This window comes from Abramis brama (assembly GCF_963993115.1).
Source record: "Abramis brama genome assembly, chromosome: 2".
Lineage (NCBI taxonomy): Eukaryota > Metazoa > Chordata > Actinopteri > Cypriniformes > Leuciscidae > Abramis > Abramis brama.
The window spans coordinates 59,238,787-59,259,326 of NC_139964.1; the positions used below are offsets into that span (position 1 = coordinate 59,238,787).

The window sequence follows — 20,540 nt, forward strand, 5'->3', positions numbered from 1 at the left end:
AATCAAACCATCATAACGGTGGGCAATAATTTTAATTACCTCATCTGTCGACATATTCGCCGGTGAATTGCAAAGCTAGTTCAGACATATACACATGATCGCTAAATTCAGATGCTTTCTTAAGCGCTGTTTTCTCACCGCTGTCATTTTTGTTGTGTGTTTATTTTGCTATTGAGAGGAAAGCAGCACATATTTTTATACTCATCTAAACATCTCTATCAGCAGCGTGGACGGTGTCAGGATTTTCGTTAATAGTATATTGCTCGCTGAAAATGTATTTCTAACTTTTTTACTTCTAAGCGAAGAACAACGGAAAAAGACTTAGCCTAATATCGGTACCTCTATAGTCTCTTGTAGGTGTGCACAAGTGCGAGCACTGAATTTTACATATAGCCCCTTTAATAGTAAATTATTTGTGAAAAACAAACATGCAGACAATGGGACATTCGTTGAGCTTTGTAAATGATAGACATTTGAGTTCTGTTGAAAACTGCAGGACTTTGCTGGCAGATATTGTATAGGTGACTGTGTTTAGACTTGTCTTGTCTTCTTTTCTCTTGCATTAGTCCAGTCTAGTCTTCCTCCAGCACGTTATAAGGATGTGATGGCAGCGCTGCTGGCCTGGCTGCAGCAGTGTGAGAATAAACTAGCCATCCCGTCCACAGCAGTGACCGAGTATCCTGTCATGGAGCAGAGGCTCAAAGACATCATGGTTTGATCATAAGATATTTGAAAAACATTTACAAATCTTCCACTACAAACTCTTGAACCATAGTGTAAATCGTTTGTTTACACGTTTTGATGAAATCAGCCTACTAATCCAGACTTTATTTGCATATTGTGTGCTGTTTTTTGGGTAAAACCTGCAGAATTCTGCTGAATGGATTTAAGTCACTCCATTCATGGTAAAATGTATTAAATGGGGCTGAAAAAACAACACACTTATTTGGTTGCTGAAAGCATTATTAAATCATGCAAGATTTCAAGTGTGATCCTGCACATCAAACTGGGATACAAGAAAGTATCTGATCCTCAAACAATTACACACTTAACTGAAATCTTTAGTAGGATCATAGTAAAAACATAAAGCCATAAACATAATTGTAGTCATAAATACTATGTAAATATTACTTTGGCTTCTAATAAAGCAATTGTGATAGCCAAAACATATTTAGAAAATACAAAATTGCATAAAACTTAAGACTGCCTCACTTAATACATTGTTTAATTGACAAATTTACCAAAATACCATATATACTAGGTCATTTTATAAGGAATGTGTGCATTTTTATTTTAATAATAATAATAATAAAAGATTATTTGCAGTTTTGTGTTAATATTATTGGTTTTATTTGTTAAACACTCATTGTGAATGCCTAATAATTATTGGTAATATAAACACCAAAATATTTTTGCAGGCAATTCAAGCAGCACAGAAGGAGCATCAGGGTGACGTGGATGACCTCAATAAGATGGCTGAGCAGGTGTTCCAGAAAGCACCTCCTGAGATCTATCAGAAGTACCGAAATGAGCTGGACAACGTGATGGTGCGCTGGCGGCGTGTGTCTGAGCAGCTGGAGGAGAACATTCAGAAGCTGCAGGATCACATGACCAAATTACAGCAGTTCCAGGCACGTGCTGAAACAATATGCTGATGAGGCTTTTCCCCAAATTACACTGGCTCTAGTTTCTCTGTAGCAGAAACACTTCACCTATACCACGCTGGGTGCTTTCCAAGTAGAGTGCACTTGAATGCAGGCACCTGGAGTTGTTGGCTGTGTCTCAACACCTTGACAGCTGCCTATTCAGAGAGCTTACTAGGTTTTGAACCACATCCTTCCGAGAAAAGTATTTTGTTTAAAGGTTGCTCTTTTTTTTAAATATATCTCAGGTGGCTATTCTGGGTTCGATAGAAAATAAGCTCAATCGATAGCGTTTGTAAATTGTAGTAATTTGTCACTTGTTCTTTAAAAAAAAAGGAAAAATCAAGGTTGCAGTGAGGCACTTACAGGGGAAGTGAATGTGGCCACTTTTCGGAGGATTTAAAAGCATAAATGCGAAGCTTGTGATTTTCACACTTTCATTCTTTTGTTAAAGCTTGTGTATTATTTGAGCTGTTTATTTTATAAATGACATTATTTAAGGTCATTTAAGGGTTTAAGGCGTTGTCATGGCAACAAAGTTGTAAAATTGGTTATACTGTAACTTTACGCAGGAAAGGTTAGTAAGCTATTTTTTTTGCACACATACTGTTTACACCTTGTGGCAATAATTTTGAAACTGAGTATTTCAACGTTTAAAGATTTACATGCCTTTCCTTTAGCCCAAACAGTAGAGCATAGCACTAGCAACACCAAGGTCAAGGGTTTGATTACCAGGCAAAAGAAGGCCTAATAGAATGTAAATGTGTACCTTGAATAAAAGGTACACAAATTGATAAATGTATACCACAAGTGCTTTCGGTTGAGCTTAACTCAAAATATTCCTTTGAATGGAGTTTGTTATATTTAATTAAAGTTGCAACTTCAACTCAAAACTTTAGCAAAAATAAATTCTTATGGGTTGTGTATGATAAAAACATGCATTTTCTGATAGAGCATCATTTTATCCAATGGTAGAATGACACGAAGACTCTGCAGAAGTGGATGGCAGAGGTCGATGTTTTCCTGAATGAGGAATGGCCAGCTCTGGGAGACGCAGAGGCTTTGGAGAAACAGTTGGAACAGTGCACGGTGAGGACAGTCTTTATTTATTTAGCAATAAAAGCTAAGTTTGTGTTCCCAAACTTGGAATAAAGCTCTAGAGCAAGATGTGCTTAAAAAAAAAAGAAATAAAAAAAAAAAAAAAAAGTGATCCATAAAACTCACTATTGTGTTTCACGAACATGGCCCAAAAATTAAAATTCAGAAGAGAGTGTTTTTTATGCAGAGGCAAAGCATAGCCTAAATGAAAGCATTGGTCTGGAAGAGGAAGAACTGTTTCTCATTAAGATGAAATCTGCGAAAATATGTTGTTGGGAGACCTGCTAATATAGCCGCAGCGGTGGTTGAATAAGCCGTAAAGCCATTGGGACCTGACTCAGTAAAGACCCTGTCTTCTCTTTTCAGGCAGTGGCAAGAAATGATTTTTCATATTACTAGTTGTTAGAACTGTAGCTTAAACATGAAATTATATTTCTCAAATTGCAGTTCAATATTTTTTCTGCCCTATGGTAAGTTAGCTGTAATGATGGTGATGGCTTTGCTTCTATCTAGTAGAATTGGGTCAACACATTGCCGTGACCTGTTTTTAGGATGGCCAAGACCATCTATTTCAAACATTCTGTTATGATTTGCCAGGCTCTGGTGAATGACATCCACACCGTCCAACCAAGTCTGAACGGGATCAATGAGGTGGGACTGGCCTTGAAGAGGGAAGCTGAGACACCGTTTGCCATCAAAATACAGAAGATGCTTGATGAGCTCAATGCTCAGTGGGAGCTCATTTGCAAACAGGTAATTAACATGCCACATGGGCTTATGGTGCATTATACTAATTAATTACGAAGTGAGGTACAATTTAGTCATCTTAAAAAGCCCACGCATACCATTTTCGCACCTAGGCAATATCCAAGTGAAACTTTTTGATGTTATTAGAGCATTGCCTGCAGTTTCAGGTAGACGTTGAAGCAAAAAATAACTGTATTGTGGTTGGTCCTCAGGCTTATGCAAAGAAATCTGCCCTGAAAGGAGGGCTGGACATGACGGTGAGTTTGAGGAAGGAGATGCAGGAAATGCAGGAGTGGATCACTCAGGCGGAGGAAGAGTACCTGGAACGAGACTTCCAGTACAAAACACCTGAGGAGCTTTTTAAGGCTGTGGAGGAGCTGAAGGTTTGTTCTTCAGTGGAAAATGTCTTTGCTCCGAAAACATAATGGTGTCGTCAGTAATATCTTAAGGATGACAATTTGGATAAAGTATAACAAATCTGGAGAAGAAAACAGAGAAAAATTGTTGACATGCACTAAGAGTATAGATTTAAAATGATTCATTAAAAATTTATATGGATATCATAGCTTAGATAATTTGGTCTTGACAGAATTTGATAAATAGATATGTAATATTAGGGTAATTTTGCTTAGGAGAAAAATCTGAGAAGGAAACAAGCAAATGTCTCTATTTGTTCTTTTTTTTTTTCTTGTTACTGTCCTAGAGAAACCAGTTGTGATCTCTTTTATGATATTGCTTTTCTATGGGTGTATCCCCAAGCACTTTCAAAAAACAAAACTTTAAACTTGAGGAAAATATCATATTTATTCTTTTTCAGCAAAAAGTCACTGAAAAGGCTATCTTTAACTGTCAGAAAGTAAATATTATATGGACTGTTTTATATTAGATTTTCACTTTTTGCAACCCTCTTACAAGTCAAACTATGTATAATACATATATACTGTAATATTATATAGTTTACGTGATATATAATAAACTATATATAAACAAACAGAGCTAAATATTACATTTATGGTCAATTCAATTCATTTAAACATTTTATTTCTATGAAATACTGAATATGAGTTGAATAAATTGTCAAAATTTTGACATTTTTAATTGTTGGATACTGTCGGACCATTGAGGTGGAACAAGCCAAAATCAACATTTTAAGGGGAGATAAACCGTGTTTATCTACTTTTCATGCTTAGTTAATTTTATGTTTGATAATAGCTTATCTAACACATCTAATCTCACTTGAGAACATGGGATTTGTGCCTTTATTTCTTTTAAGAACAGTCTAGGGACTATTTGTACCCCATTCAATGAAAGTGTCAAGACACCAAAGTTTAAAGAAAAGCATGTTGCACTGAGAAGAAAGTGTCGGAGAAGCTCCCGGGACAGTTGTCTAGCTGTCAGTCTGCTATCATGAGAACTGAGATGTATTAATTTCCTAACAAGTTCCGTCTCAGTGCAGGGATGCATTTCACCTCCATGTGATCCTGTTGCTTTGTGCTTTTTATGAAGTAAATGGGGCAAACTTCCCAAGTTCAACAGTGAACAGCAGGGATCTTTCTGTCTTGTATTCTCTCTGCTCCAGTGCCAAGTTTAGCTTAACATTGGAAACAGAGGCTTAAGAGAATGCTGATGTTCACTTGGTGGAAACATCTGAATGCTCACATAATCTCCTCTCTCCCACTCAGCGGGCTCAAGAGGAAGTCCATCAAAAGGAAACAAAGGTGAAGCTACTGACGGATAAAGTCACCAATTTCATTTCAAAGGCTCCTCCCGTGGCCCATGATGCCCTGAAGGCAGAACTGGGTGTTTTGACTTCTAACTACCAGCGACTGTGCAGCCGACTCGATGGAAAATGCAAGACTTTAGAGGTGAGCTTGATATTGTGCCAGTGATGGGGTTGCGCTCAGGAGCCAGATAGTGTCTAGTTCGTTGGCATTTATTCATTTGGCTGATGCTTTCATCCAAAGCAACTTAAAGTCCTTTTAAGGTTTACATTTTATCTCTGTGTGTGAGTATGTGTGTGTGTGTTTGTTCCCTGGGAATCAATCCCGTGACTTTGATGTTGCTTGTATCAGGCTCTCTCAGTTCAAACTATTAATGTGGTTCTTCTAACATTTGATCAAATTCTCAGGACACGGGCCCAATGTTATATGTTTGATTAACCACACGCATCTCTCCATTTCTGTTGGCTGTTGTAGGAGGTGTGGGCATGCTGGTGTGAGCTGCTATCTTATTTGGAGTTGGAGAATGCCTGGATGGACCTACTGGAGAAGAAACTTGATGAAACAGAAAGCCTCCAAGGAGGTGTAGAGGAATTAGAAGAAGCTTTGACTGTGAGTGCTTAAAATCTTTCAGATGAACTTCAGAATTAAAATGAGACTGTTTACTAAAACAGGAAGCATTTTGAAAGCCAGTTTACTATATTAAAAGAATATAGTCTTTGATCTGGTCCTCACATGAGGACATCATGTGGCTTCAGAAACTTGGAATACCGTACATGAATCATATCGCCTGTTTGTCCTTTTTATCGCTTGATGGCCTGTGGTCCGTGAACCGTTGTTGTTAAAAGAACTGCAAAAATAAATTTCCTTTTGTGTCACACTGGAAAATAAGAGCATATGGGTTTAGAATGACATGAAGGTGAGTAAATGATGACTCTATTTTCATTTTGGGTTAGAGTTTGACTTGGAAAGGTCACTCTGTCCCAGAGGATTGTTTCGAGGTTGTTGTTTTTTTATTGTAGGAGATTGACTTAAATGCCATTTTCATTGGAGTTTCCACTTTGTCTCCAGACATTTCTCATAGGATTATTGAGATCTCTTCTAAAATTCTAGTGCAGGGTTTCCCAAATGGGGGTTTGTGAGGGAACTGCAGAGGGTTTGAGAGTTGATGAAAAGCTAATAATTAATTGACTGGAAAATTTAAATAAATAAATGGGACTGCACAATTCATTAAAATAAAACTGAAATCCCTATATAGTTTGTATATAGATTTAAACATAGATAGTTTTCATATGAGATGAAATGTCAAACCGCAGTTCAAATTGCAATCACAATAGCTTATATGACAAAATGAACACTTGAATAAATGTGACTGCACAATTAATCGAAATAAAAATGAAATAGTTTTACATATAGATATAGTTTTTATATGAGATGAAATGTCAAATCGCAGTTCAGATTGCAATCGCAATATATGACAAAATAAATGTAATATACATTTTTTGGGCTAAGATGTTCAGCCCTATATATACATAATTGTAAAAATATATCCCTCTTGGTTTGTAAAAGAGACTGCAGGTGGTTTGTGAGTTGATGAAAAGCTAATCATTAATTAAATCAAATGGAAAATTTAAATAAAAAAGTTGGGCCGCACAATTAATAGAAATAAAGATGAAATGATGATATAGTTTATATGTAGTTTTAGATAAATATATATAGTTTTCATATGAGATTAAATGTTGCATCGCAGTTCAAATTTCAGTCACATAATATGACAAAATAAACACATTAAATGTTTTTGGCCAAGTTGTGCAGCCCTGTACAGTATATAAATAATTAAAAAATAAAAGCAATAAAAATAAAACACTTAAAAAAAGAATGAAATATTTTATCTCTTACTTAAATGTCATGACCATTAACAGACCATTAATATTTATTAAATTGTTAAAATATGAACCTAAATTCTCAGGGGTTACTAATTATAGGGGGGACTAAATATTTTACATCTAAGGGTTTGGCTAACAAAACAGTTTGGGAACCCCTGCTCTAGACATGCTAGATTACCAAGGGGTCTTTTACTCGGGAGACTGAAAAACAAAATTGAGAAGTTGGAGACTTTAGCAAAACATTTAGTGATTTAGTGTTGTGTACATTTAGTTTAGCAGACACTTCTATATAAAGCTATTTGAAAAATGAGGAATGCTACTAGAACAGACTCCATTTGCTGCCTAGGAGAATATTTGAGATATTAAATAATCTCATTTGTGATTGATTTTTTTTTTCTTTTCTTTCCTACAAGCTAATACATGCACTAATGATGATAAAATAGTCATACCAAAAATTGAATCTTGCTTCATCACCATGGAAAGCATCTTTTATTGAGTTTTATGTTGAAAACGACATCTAAATCATTGGTATTAAAGTGGTTTCTCATTCCCTCCAGTCCTTAGACACAATGATTAGAGAGCATCCTGAATATAACCGCAACCAGATCCGTGAATTAGCCCAGACCCTTATGGATGGCAGAGTCCTTGATGAGCTCTTACACAAAAAAGTGGAGGACTACAACACACGCTGGGATGAACTAATGCAAAGGGTAGGAACTTAAAATGATTCAGTTGTATTGCTGCGGCTGAAAACGTAAGTATATTCATTGGATTTTCTCACACTTTGATCACTTCCGCTTTCTGATGTCAATAACAGGCTTTACAAAGGCGACAGCAGCTGGAGAAGAGCCTGCAGTGGGCCCAGGAGAACGACAAAACCCTACGCCTTATTCAGGACTCTCTGAACACCACAGACCGACATTTGACTGCTTACATAGCAGATGGCATAGATGCTGCACAGATACCTCAGGAGGCACAGGTATTCATAATGGCTCCCATATGGGACAAATAAACATAATTTACTTATTTATCATCTATCTATCCATCTGTCCGTCCATCCATCCATCTGTGTCTGTCTTTCCATCCATCCATCATGTAGTAAAAATGTAAGGACTTTAGTGATCACAATATTATTGTCTTATTTAACAGAAAATTCAGACTGAGTTGAATGGTCATGAGACGACTCTTGATGACATGAAGAAAAAGGCTATTGAGGTTGACGCATCAGAGAAAGTGATTGGAGAAATTGATGCAACATACGTAAGAGTCACAGATCATATAATTTCAAAGTAGCTGAATTTTTGTCACTTTGCTGGATCCTTCCTTCATAAATGCATTCATCAAATAATAAGTAATCAAATTCCTATTAACAAATGCCAGTTTTTTTTTGTGTGTCTGTTCAGGATAAACTATTTCAAGTGAAAGGCAAGTTCAGGCTTTTCCAAAAGCCAGCCAACTTTGATCAGCGGTTGAGGGAATGTGAGCGAGTGCTAGAGGAGGTGAAAGTGAAGCTGGGAGTGCTGAGTATTCGGAGTGTGGAGCAGGAGGTTGTACAGTCACAGTTGGAGCAGTGCATGGTGGGTAATGTAGGGTGCTTGGTGTTTTAATAGCTTTTATTCCTTTTTTTTATTTTTTATGAATACATCAATTGTTAATGCATGAAATATTATTGTGGAAATTAACTGATTATTTTATAATGTATGAAATGTATTTTGTTTAGTCATTAGTTGCAGTTTAGTTTTTGTCAAGCTGCAATATCTTATTTATGGGGAGTTTTAACACATTTTCTATTTCCCCCATTTAGAAGCTTTATAAGAATCTGAGTGAAGTGAAATCGGAGGTGGAGACGGTGATAAAGACGGGAAGACAGATTGTGCAGAAGCAGCAGACAGAGCAACCCAAGGAGCTGGACGACAGGCTGACGGCTCTCAAACTTGCATACAATGTTTTGGGTTCACAGGTAAAGGATGCTAAATGTAAGACATCTACGGTACCAATTTGAACACCTATGGATTGTATATTGTTTGTATTTTCCATTTTCCAGTGTCATCAAAACCATTAGACATTACACATCAAAACCATTACACATTAAACTTATTTAAAGTATGGGATTGAGTTTCCATTTATGCTGAACACTTGGCTGATTTCCCTTCACAATGCGCTACAACTCATCCATTTAGAAAAAATATTTACATAGTGGATTAAAATGTCAGAAATGTCTTCCATCAAACTTTTGACCATTTGAGTTGGCAGTGATTGGTCAGGTCGTCTCATTTGTCTGTGTGCAGGTAACAGAAGGAAAGCAGGAACTGGAGAAGATTTTAAAGTTATTAAGGAAGTTTAGGAAGGAAGTCAACAGTCTGACAGAATGGCTGGCAACTACTGATGAGGAACTGACGCGCCGGTCTTCGGTGGAAGGGATGCCAAGCGATTTGGATGCAGAGTTGGCTTGGGCCAAGGTGAATGAATACACAACATTGTTTACATCTAAAAGAGTTCACTACTCGTTAAAGGAATAGTTCATCCAAAAAATGACAGTTCTGTTATCATTTACTCCCCTCCATGTGCTTCCATTAGCCTTTCTTTTCTTAGTGGAACACAAAATTAGATGTTTTGAAATATGTTTATGTTGCAGTCCATACAATGAAAGCATACAGTAAATAAATTGTATTTGTCATTTTTGAGTGAACTATTCCTTTTAACATGGTGAAAAATGTTTAACCAAACCTAAATTGTTAGTTTATTAGCAATGCTGCTTTGTTTTCAAGAAGGTGTGTGCTTAAAAAAAAGACATATTACTCCACATTTGAAATGAAAAACTCAAAACAACCAATTAAAACATCATCTTTACCACCCAGGCGACGCAGGAGGACACAGAGCGCCATAAGCCACAGCTGAAACTAGTGAGGGAGTTGGCACAGACCCTGAAGGGTTTACTTCGTAGCCAGGAGAACCTGATTGATGACAAGGTCAGTCTGCTCAACTGCAACTGGATCGCGGTGACGTCACGGAGCGAGCAGTGGCTAAAACTCCTGCTGGTGAGCAACCGTTCATAGCAACCATCTGACCCTGTTCTGAATCATTTCATTCTAGGCAAAATATTTCTTGTGCTAAATATGCCCTGCAAGGCTAAATTCATTTCCTTTCAATTTCACATCTCCATATTGTTCTGTTAAATCCAGACGGCGATTTCTGGAGGCGGCAATAATGTTATGAAAATGTAAAGCACATTTATCTCCTGCTCTTCTTTATTACCTTTTCCACTACTTGCTTTCCCTTATCATTTATCTCATCTTTTACGTCTTTGACTACATTTTCTTCTTGTTCTACTTTGTAAATAACTCTATAAATATCTGAGGGACAATACATCAACAGATGAGGCTTGGCCTCGAAGGTATAATGAAACGATTAAAGAAATAGTTCACCTAAAAATGAAAATTCTCTCAGTGTTTTTTCTCATTCTAAACCTGTATGACTTGCTTTCTTCCATGTAACACAAAAGGAGAAAGTCTGTGGATTTTTCTATTTTCCATGCAGTTGAAGAGAGACTGATGTTTTTAAGCTATACTCTAAGTCTTATGGAGGCATGGATAGTTTTTGTGAGAAAAGAGGATGCAAAAGCATCATAAAAGTGGTCCATGCACTGTATTTCACTATAGTTATTACTGAGAAATGTCCAGGGACAGAAAAGAAAGTCATACAGATTCAATATGAAATTTCCAAAACCTGTTCCTGAACATGTTTCCTTGTGCTGTCCACTGAAGCCAAATGTCATCGCAACTCTTCATCTGTTATTCAGGATTATCAGAGTCAAATGAAAACACTTGAACAGAACATTTCTCAGATCAACACCTGGATGGATCGTGCTGAAGAAACGCTGGACGAGATGGACAGCCAGGGCTGCATTGAGCACGTCATTAAGGTCTTCAGTAGCACATGACAGACACTCACAATGAGCTGTTGCAATTTACAACCAACTGTTCTCCATTATTGAGGACTAGAGATTGTTTTATGCAGCCATACTTTTGCATCAAATTAAATCAACAGTTATCCATCTTTCTATGGTAGTAATGTTTTGATGGCTCATTAATTGGAAGCAATTTGCAGCAAATAAAGCTCTATATTTGGCCATTATGGAGAACAAAACAGACAGACACATAAAGAAAATAGTATTTTAATTTTAGAAAATTGATCATTTCTGTTGTCCTCTATAAAGTAAATATAATGATCGTTTATCACTACCAAAATATTTATATCTGTACATTTGGTTTTTGTGCATTTTGAAGTTTTAGAAAGTTTACATGTACACATGAATCATAACTTCAATAACCAAAAAACAAAACAATTTATTGAACAGAAAAATGTAGGGCAGGCCTTTTTTTTTCTTTTTTTTTCTCAACACTTGGAATTGATTGAATATATAGTATATGCATTCAAAATGTAGCACACATAATTGATGTGTTGTTATTTTGGGTGTTTTATTTCAGGGTTTGCGGATAGAGCTGGAGGAGATGAAGGGGAAGGTTGAAGCGGTGCAGGTTCTGGCGGAGGACCTTATAAAGAACACAGGGGAACACAGTAAAGCTCAGGTGAAACCGAAGCTAGAACAGCTCAACCAGCGCTTTGACATCGTCGCAAAGAGGATTTTAATGGGACAGGTAGTCTTATGAAAAGCTGTATGTCTGATATTTGTATACATATAGAACACATATATATAGGGCCATGCTGGATTTTAATCTGATTTCTTTCCCTTTGTCTATCCTAAAATCATCAGTGACATTGTCTTATTAAACCACTTAGAAAAAAAAAAAAAAATAAATAAATAAATAAATAAATATATATATATGAAGAGTTCAGATGCAAAAGCCTCTAAGTGCCATCTGAAATTTTCTTCTAGAATGATCATTTTTATCAATCTCGTATATTTAAGTTCAGTAATTTCACTTAAATGACAATTCATAGGTAATTTTCATTGCCATTTAAGTGAAAATACCGAACTTAAATATACAAGCTTGATAAAAATGATCATTCTAGAAGAAAATTTCAGATGGCACTTAGAGGCTTTTGCATCTGAACTCTTCATATATATAATTTATTTTTTTACTTTTTGTATATTGTTCATCTTTTCTTTTTTTTCAGGCCTCCTCTCAAGAGTTAGACGAGTACCACAGACAGGCTAATATATGGCTCCAGGTGCTGGACGAGGAGATTAAATTAGGTGAAAGTCTAAAAGAGGACGATTTCCTGGAGGATGCGGTAAGAAAATACTCTCAGCTGTTTCTTTGGCTAAAATTAATTTCTGTCATTGGAACCGCACGAGCAACGAAAGGCTGAAACAGCCTCCGAGCTTTCGCGTAAAGATATCATGACAAGAAAGATAATGAGTTTCAGGGAGTGGATCTGGTTCATGAGTAACAAATGCTGGCACAGTACATCACTGCATTACTTCGCTGCAAATTGTCTGATAGACAGATGTACGGACGATAGATAGATAGATAGATAGATAGACAGACAGACAGACAGACAGACAGACTTGATTGATTGATTGATTGGTTTTGACATTTAATTTGATATTTTTCTGTGTTTTTTCTTTCACAGGGCATAGATGAGGATGCGCTAAATGAACTTTTCTTAAAAGGAGAAAATCTCCTCAAGAGAACTCCTTCCGGGGAGAAAAGAGAGGCCGTCCGTGAGAAACACAACCTTCTTCATGACAAATATGACACACTAAAGGTAATTACTGAGCGTGTTTACATGTCAAGTACACATTTTATTCGGAAATAAGGCCATGAGAATGCATTTACAAGCTCTTGACATTAGGCGCATTGCATTTCATTGAATTTAAATGTTTGTTCTTTAAGTACTGCATCAAATATTATATAACTGGCCATACTGTGTAATTTTGTAGTAATGCAAAAGCTCTTAATGTCTGGTTGATTATACATTACAAAAAAATTATTTATTGTTTTTCAGTAAAGCTTTCTTAAAACAAGACAAATTTACTTAAAAGTTAAATAAGTGCATTATATAATTTTGTTTACCCATTTAAAAACAAATCTTGTTTTAAGCAAATATCTAACACAATTTTGTGAGGTTTATGCTTAAACCAATTTGACTGGCTTATTTTAAATGTATATTCTGTGACAAGTGCATTCTGGATTCTATGCGATTTTATATAGGATTGAAGATATGTTCCTGGATCAGTCCTTTATTGGTCCTGAAACAACATTAATACCATCACCCAATCAGATTTGGTATTTGAAATATTTCCAATATTTGAATTCTTGAAAAATGAATAAAATAGTTGGTATTAAAGATAATTGTATGGTCAACTCTTACAGTAGGTGTGACACATGGTCAAAACTTAAGGTTAAAAAATTGGCTAGTTTCTAGGGTAGTTACAATCAAGCTATGGAGTGTTTGGGCTAAGGTTGGTGCGTAAAACTTTGGTAAATCATGTTTTGCTTTGTGGCAATCAAGTGGACATGCTGTATAATTTTTGACGTGTATAATAAGTCCTAATACGTTCATTCTGCGTTCATAGAATCTGAGAGCCCTGAGAAAGAAGAAGGCCCTTGCTCTTGCCCCGCAGTGGTATCAGTTCTGTAAGAAAACCGATGACATGATGCAGTGGCTGGACAAAATTGAGAAGACCCTAGCAGAGCTTCCAGATCCCCCAGAGGAGCCGAGAGTGAAAGTGAGAGCCAACGTTTCTTTACTGTAAACACTATGGGTCTTTAAATAATTATATTCCCTTTCAAAGTTCTCCTCACCAGGGATGTTTTTAAACAGTATAGAGGTCCCTATCCTTCCATCTTAACAAGTTTAAGAATATTTTAGGATTGTACACTAAAATAATTGGATGTTTTCCATCAGGCAGTCGGTTCTGAGATTGAACATCAACGGCCAAAGTTGGAGGACTTGCGTGGACTGGGCCAAGTGCTTTCAGAGGGCGGAGCTGGCAAGCTTGTGGAGCCCCGCCTCCTCCCGGTCAATAAACGCTGGGCAGGGCTGGACGTTAAATTCAATCAAGTGCGCCACAAAAATGTAAGTCTGCTCTTAGTGGTTAATAGTAAGAAAAAGAAAGTAAATCTTAAAAATACATATTTTAAATATTGAAATATTGGGGAAAATTGCCTGTGGTAAAATCACTGTAATGTGTCATAAAGGGACATAAAGGGAAAAAATGAGAGATGGGAGGAAAAATTGTTTATCAGTGCTTTTGCGTTCTTTCGCAAATGTTTTTCGTTCCCCTGAGAAACTTTGGATTTGCTCTCAAAATGTTCCATTCCCCTGAGAAACTGTTTTGCGTTCCCCACAAGAAACTTTGTGTTTGCTCAGAAAAGAACAAAGTTTTGTGAGCGAACACAAAGTTTCTCTAATTAACGCAAAACTTTTGCGAGCAAACGCAAAAGCATTGAAATATATCATCTCATATTTTTTTCCCTTTCCATGTCCCTTTAGGGGCTCCGTAATAATGGACAGTCTTTAATGAGGGATTTGTTGTTTTTGTTTTTTTTTCATAAACATACATTTTTCTTATTGCTTATTGCTCTTCATTGCGCAATAACCTGTTTTTACATCAGTGTAAAATAGTCGAATTGAATGAGACGCATTGTTCTCCATCCTTGTATGTGCAGGAGCTGCAGTTTTTGCTGCAGTGTATCGCTGACAACGAGGCTCTGCTGAACTCTCCTGAGCGCTGGTCTGCAGCATTCATCAACGCTTCTCAACAAGAAAAGTGCCTTAAGGTTATATCATAAACCGTCTCATTTCTTTGAATGATTTTTATTAGCCAATGCATTTTTGTGTCCATGAGCTGATTCAGTCTATTATTGATTTAATCATTATCTTTACATGAACAATTTGTTTTACCACTGAAACAGCAGTAAAAATAGTCAAGTCACCTTCATTTATATAGCGCTTTTAACAATACAGATTTTTTTCAAAGCAGCTTTACAGTGATAATATGAAATGAATGGAACAGAGATTGTTTTGGCTTTACAGCAGCTCTAGAAAAAAGTTATTGTCCAGCTATACTTTTAACTTTTAATGCGTTCTGGCCGTTCATTTGCACGACAACGGTGTTTGGTGGCTCGAGAACGCAAACGTCTTTCTTTACAAAGTGACATCGCCAAATTACTTGTCTGGCCTGCATTAAACAGATATTTTAGTACAGAAATAATGTAAATGCTTTAATCTTTTGTGTCACATGTGATTCAGGAGGTTAAAGTGAATCTGGATAAACTGGAGAGTCCAGTGACAGGGGCTTTGGGCAAGGGAGCCTCTCTTCCTGAGGAGAGTTTACTGGTCCAACTGCTCAGAGCCAACTGGGAAAACCTTAAAAAGCTCTATCACGACAGACTCACGTAAGGATGAATGACATCACGCTGTTGTAATTTGCCAGTAGCAAAATAGTGTGTGTTATTCAGTCGGTGAATTGTTCAGAAGAGTTTGTCTTTGTATAAACTTGAAGGATTTTCTAAGGTTATTCTAGATCTTTCTAAATGCACTGTACCATATTACTTTTATATCTATTACAGAAACATGAATGTGATTCTGTATGTGCATGCATAAGAATATATTTTCTTTTTTGTTAACGATTTATTAATATTTTGAATTATCTTTTATTTTTATTTTTTTCATTTTTTTTTTTTGTAATTTGTGCTTGTCATTTTATATCTATTTTTCAGTTTTTTTTTTTCATTTTAGTACTTGCAAAGTACTTAACTTATTTTATTTAACTTATTTTTTACTTAAACTTATTTTATTTCAGTTAGCTGAAAAGATCTATATTTAAATTTTTGTTGTTTTTTAATCTAATTTATATTTTATTTCAGCTTTATTTAAATTGACAATCTGTTATTTTTTTATGAAAATAATAAAAAATAGTTTTTAAGTATAGAACGCTACCTACTGGTCATAAGTAGAGAAGTCATGCTAAATAAGTCAAATAGTCCATATTAAGTAAAGAAACCACAAAAGTGAGATTGTTTTTATGTGCTTTATAACTAAACAATATGTGGACATTAACTTTTTACCCTAATAAATTGTGCTGTTTAAATCAGAATATTGATTTAGGACATACTCTCTCTTTACTCTCTGACTCTCAATATTTTTTTTGTCTACTTGTGCTGCTGTCCAGACGCCTTGAAAAATCGAAGAAATTCAGCGAAGAGCTTAAAGGGCTTGATGATTGGCTCACAAAGGCAGAGAGGACGATTATGAAGTATGAGCAAGACCCCATTAATAACAGAGACCATCTCAAGGTAAACATACATTTTACAATTTTATAATTTAACTATGATAATATATACAAATTAACAAATTACATTGTATGTAATACTTTATTTAAGAACTAGTTCGTCAAAAATTTTGCTGATTATTTACTCACCCCATGGCCATCCAATATGTAAATTACTTTCTTTCCTCACCCGAAGAGAAATTAAGGTTTTGGAGGAAAAATTTCCAGGACTTTTCTCCATCGACTGCAAGTGAATGGTGCCCAACATAGACCATTTTTGACAGTACAAAATTCATATTTAGGCAGCTTCAAAGAGCTCCACACAAATAATCTTCTCTTGTGAAACAATCCGTCATTTTTAGAAAAAATAAAATAATAATATACTTTTTAACCACAAATGCTCTGCATTCACGAGACATGCATGTTGGGAAAGGTCTACATTGGGCTCCATTCACTTGCATTAGATGGAGAAAAAATCCTGGAATCTTCAGCTGAGGAAAGAAAGTCATATACATCTTGGATGGCCTTGGGGTGAGTTTTATTTTTGGGTGAACTATTGAGCAGAAAGTATTACCAGATTTTTAGGCAATACAGTAAGTATGTTATATTAATGTTAGATTAGTTATCATGTTAGATTAGTTTTCAGACCATCTATACTAAGACTTTCTACTTTCCCAGGAGCTCCAGGGAGAGTTTGAGAAACAGGAAGCAGCAGTGAAGGGGCTCAATGCGCTTGGGACAGATCTGACTCCACTGTGCAGTAAAGACGACAGGGACCACATCAAACAGCAGCTCGCCTCTATCAACTCCCGCTGGGCCAAAGTGTCCAACCAGCTTGCTGAGATCAAGAGACGGTTAGTACAAATTCAGGACATATTAATGCAGGCAGCTTATGAGAGAGCTGCGCACGTTTGAATACCTTAGCATAATTCAATTTGAGCAGCAAACACCTACATAATTGCCCTCTTTTGTCCTTATTTTGAAGGAATGCATTAACATGGCTGCTGTGCGTTTTAGGTCTGCCGGGGCAAAAATTGTTCTTGCCGAGTTAAATGAAGACATTGGGGAGTTTCAGTCCTGGCTGGATGCTGCAGATGCTGTAGCTTCACTTCCTGTAGAAGCAGGTCACAAGGAGCAGCTCAGTGCAACATTAGAAAAAGTGAAGGTAAAAATCAGTAGCTTAAAAAGATGCAATTAGCTCACACATGGGTGAAAAACATAGCTTTTAGCTCCATATCAGAATTAAAATTCTCCCATGAGGCAAATCACCAAAAATGAGTCACAAAGAGAAGCAGATAATTAATGTGTGTGTGAAAATCTTCAGGCCCGGGTGGTGGAACTGCCGAGCAGAAAGCAAACTCTTCATCAGATCAACAGCAAGGGCTCATCTCTCCCAGCTGATAAAGCCAAACCATTGGAGAAACATTTGAAGGTTATTAACATGCAATGGGCCAAGGTAATTCAAATCATTCATTTCCTTCTCTACTATTGATCTTACTGGAAAATTAAATTCAATGATTTTGTGACCTTAGCATGATTAATGCAAGCATAATTTCAGTTAACAGCCTAATGAGGACATTATCACTGAGTCATATCATAGTCAGATCCATGTAATCGTACTTTAAAAAAAAGTAGACACACACAATGTTATCCAATAACATTGTGTGTATATGTGTATATATACACATATACACATACACACACAATGTTATGGGGTAAGAGACTCACCTTAGTGTATTATAGGTATGCTATTATTCTAGCTATTTTTTGAAAACATCTACGATTGCTAAAACATTTTGACTAGTCAAACTGCACTTGTTTACTCGTACTCATTAAAATGCTTCGATACCAACAACTGATACCACGTAGCTTGTAAAGTACCGTGCTTGTGACAAAGAAACACCGACAACAGAGCAAACAGAGATCAGAACTGATATATCAGAGAAGGATGTCTATGAAGTAAATGTATAGAATATGGATATGTCGGATATGTCACTAGCAAAGAAGGTAAAATGAGGCACATATACTGACAGTAAAAAGAGAGAGCGCGCACTTCAGTTTCTGATTACAGATTGCTCACAAAGTGCACGTGTCATATGAATTAAAACTAAATCTTATATGTAAGTAAAAACTTGAAGACAGCGCTTGAATACTGCATTGAATTCTCTTTCACGTCTTCTGGCGCTTGACGAATTCACACAAAATTATGTAAAAACGCCCGTCTTTGCAAACATAAACAGTTGAGAAATAAAATGCATGTGTAACAGGGTATTGGATCCGTGCATTCGGTCTTAAAGGGACAGCAGCTTAATAAACCTGCTGCTATGTTTTTAATGTTAATTAACAACAATGGACAAAGAAATGAGTTTTGTAACTTTAATTAAAATTATTCTGTTTAATTAGTACAGTGAAGACTATGCAGTGTTACACATTTGATTATTTTATCTATATTCTGTACCAGAAAACTGCTGTTAGAACTACATGAAAACTTATGTATTTAAGCAATGAACTACTGACCCAACCGAACCAGGCCAGTAGAAAAAATCCCTAGCACTGAGCCCTGCTGAAACGGCTCTAAATATTAAAAATATTATAAAATATGTGCTATTAAATGAAAGATAAAATATGATTAATAACAGTAGAATGAACAGTGAAAGTAATAGAGGCTAGTACAATATGTTTTAACAGGCATAATTAAGCATGAAAATAACTGAAGGATTATATATGCTAAACAAATTAAATCAGTTTCTCTACCTAATATATTTAAAAATTACAAATGCAGTGAAAATACATGCATCGGTATCAACGAGTCCAAAAAATGAAAGTATCTGTATCTTATTTTTTTTTATTTTTTTTTTATTTTTTATTTTTTTTATATAAAGATTAAAATCCTAAAAAATATAAGGTATTTATGAAAAATAATATTTCTTATTTTATTTATTCCGTTCTAATATTCTTTTTTTATATCCCAATATTTCTTTTGATTTTGGGGTAAAACATGACCTGGACATGTTCTAAACAGGTTTTGTAAGTGATTTATTGAAAAGAACTCTTTCTCTCCTTCAAAGGTGTCCACTGATCTTCCTGAGAAGCAGCGACAAATCGAGGATCTCCTGAGGGATTTGTCTTTGTACCAGGGACAGCTCTCCAAGCTCTCAATTTGGGCTTCCACTACAAAGAATCAGCTAGAGCAGTCCCCTACTGCAGTAGACCCAAAGGTAATCTCACAGATTTGAGCAAGCACATATGTAGAACATACTGACCACAGTCTTGCTGTTTCAGAATATTGTTGTCTGTCTTATTTCAACTTTATGCTATAATAGCATAATAGGTGGTGTAGTGGTAAAAGTTCAGGGCTGGCAACCATCATGTTGCTGATTTGATCCCTACTAGAAGTAAGAATGTTGGTAATTCATTCATTCAGTTCAAAAATTAAGGAAACTTCATTCTTTTTAAAAGTCTGATGTGACCTTTCAATGACCCAAGTCTTTGGTCTGATTTTGCACAGTCTCTGAAATTTGTACAAAGAGAGTCTTTCAGACGACTTAGGCTGTGTCTTTCCTAGCATTCCAGCATCTGCTTCATAGTTTTATCTGCTCCCATCAAGGCAAAGGTTTCGCTTCCCTAGACATGGAACTAATAGGTTCAGGAAATCATTTGTTCTTTCAGTTACTGAACTTGTGAAAAAATCGGTACACATGTACTTGTGTGATTTTGAATTGTTTGTGGCTGGTTTCGCTCTGATTCTGTTGTACTCAGCTGATTATTTATTGATTATTTGCACACTGCTGCATGTTGTCACTTTATATTGTTCTCAAAACCCAATATTTGTTTCTTGTTAATGGTGCTTGTCAAGGCAAGTATAACTATTACTATAGCTCCTTTTCAGGGTTAAGGGTATTTCAAAACCATATTTCAGCCCAAAATCAAAAGAACGAATATAAAGGATATATAAATCTAAATAACAAAGAAGAATACACTGTATTATAGTGCTAAGAATACAATGACTATAACCACTGAGAATAAAGAAAAGCTTCAAATTAAAATGTCTAGATGCTTTACTTAGAATTTAGTGGTAAATGTGGCTGTCATGGTCATTGGACATTTACTGTGCAAAAATAAAAAGGTTTAATTTCTTTATTCAAAATTTATTTTTTGATTTTGAGGTGGAATGTGACCTGGACATTATTTATTTTTTAATTTA

General features: G+C 35.8%; 1 protein-coding gene across 12 annotated transcripts in view; it reads left to right on the forward strand.

Moving 5' to 3' along the window:
• dmd (dystrophin) overlaps positions 1–20,540 on the forward strand; it is a 110,010-nt gene that overhangs the window by 32,127 nt on the left and 57,343 nt on the right. For all 12 annotated transcript variants that reach the window (XR_014603730.1, XM_084095117.1, XM_084095105.1 and 9 more), the window contains exons 22-48: positions 567–712; positions 1,419–1,631; positions 2,619–2,732; positions 3,339–3,494; positions 3,701–3,871; positions 5,171–5,353; positions 5,684–5,818; positions 7,650–7,802; positions 7,910–8,071; positions 8,242–8,352; positions 8,496–8,669; positions 8,897–9,052; positions 9,381–9,551; positions 9,951–10,130; positions 10,892–11,014; positions 11,580–11,750; positions 12,232–12,348; positions 12,691–12,825; positions 13,637–13,789; positions 13,969–14,139; positions 14,733–14,843; positions 15,316–15,461; positions 16,238–16,361; positions 17,015–17,190; positions 17,354–17,501; positions 17,661–17,792; positions 19,405–19,554. Coding sequence is in view for 11 of the 12 variants with exons in the window: in XM_084095117.1 (XP_083951243.1) it covers positions 567–712; positions 1,419–1,631; positions 2,619–2,732; positions 3,339–3,494; positions 3,701–3,871; positions 5,171–5,353; positions 5,684–5,818; positions 7,650–7,802; positions 7,910–8,071; positions 8,242–8,352; positions 8,496–8,669; positions 8,897–9,052; positions 9,381–9,551; positions 9,951–10,130; positions 10,892–11,014; positions 11,580–11,750; positions 12,232–12,348; positions 12,691–12,825; positions 13,637–13,789; positions 13,969–14,139; positions 14,733–14,843; positions 15,316–15,461; positions 16,238–16,361; positions 17,015–17,190; positions 17,354–17,501; positions 17,661–17,792; positions 19,405–19,554 (4,082 nt within the window). In the remaining variant the exon portion in view is untranslated. The remainder of the gene's footprint in view (positions 1–566; positions 713–1,418; positions 1,632–2,618; positions 2,733–3,338; positions 3,495–3,700; positions 3,872–5,170; positions 5,354–5,683; positions 5,819–7,649; positions 7,803–7,909; positions 8,072–8,241; positions 8,353–8,495; positions 8,670–8,896; positions 9,053–9,380; positions 9,552–9,950; positions 10,131–10,891; positions 11,015–11,579; positions 11,751–12,231; positions 12,349–12,690; positions 12,826–13,636; positions 13,790–13,968; positions 14,140–14,732; positions 14,844–15,315; positions 15,462–16,237; positions 16,362–17,014; positions 17,191–17,353; positions 17,502–17,660; positions 17,793–19,404; positions 19,555–20,540) is intronic.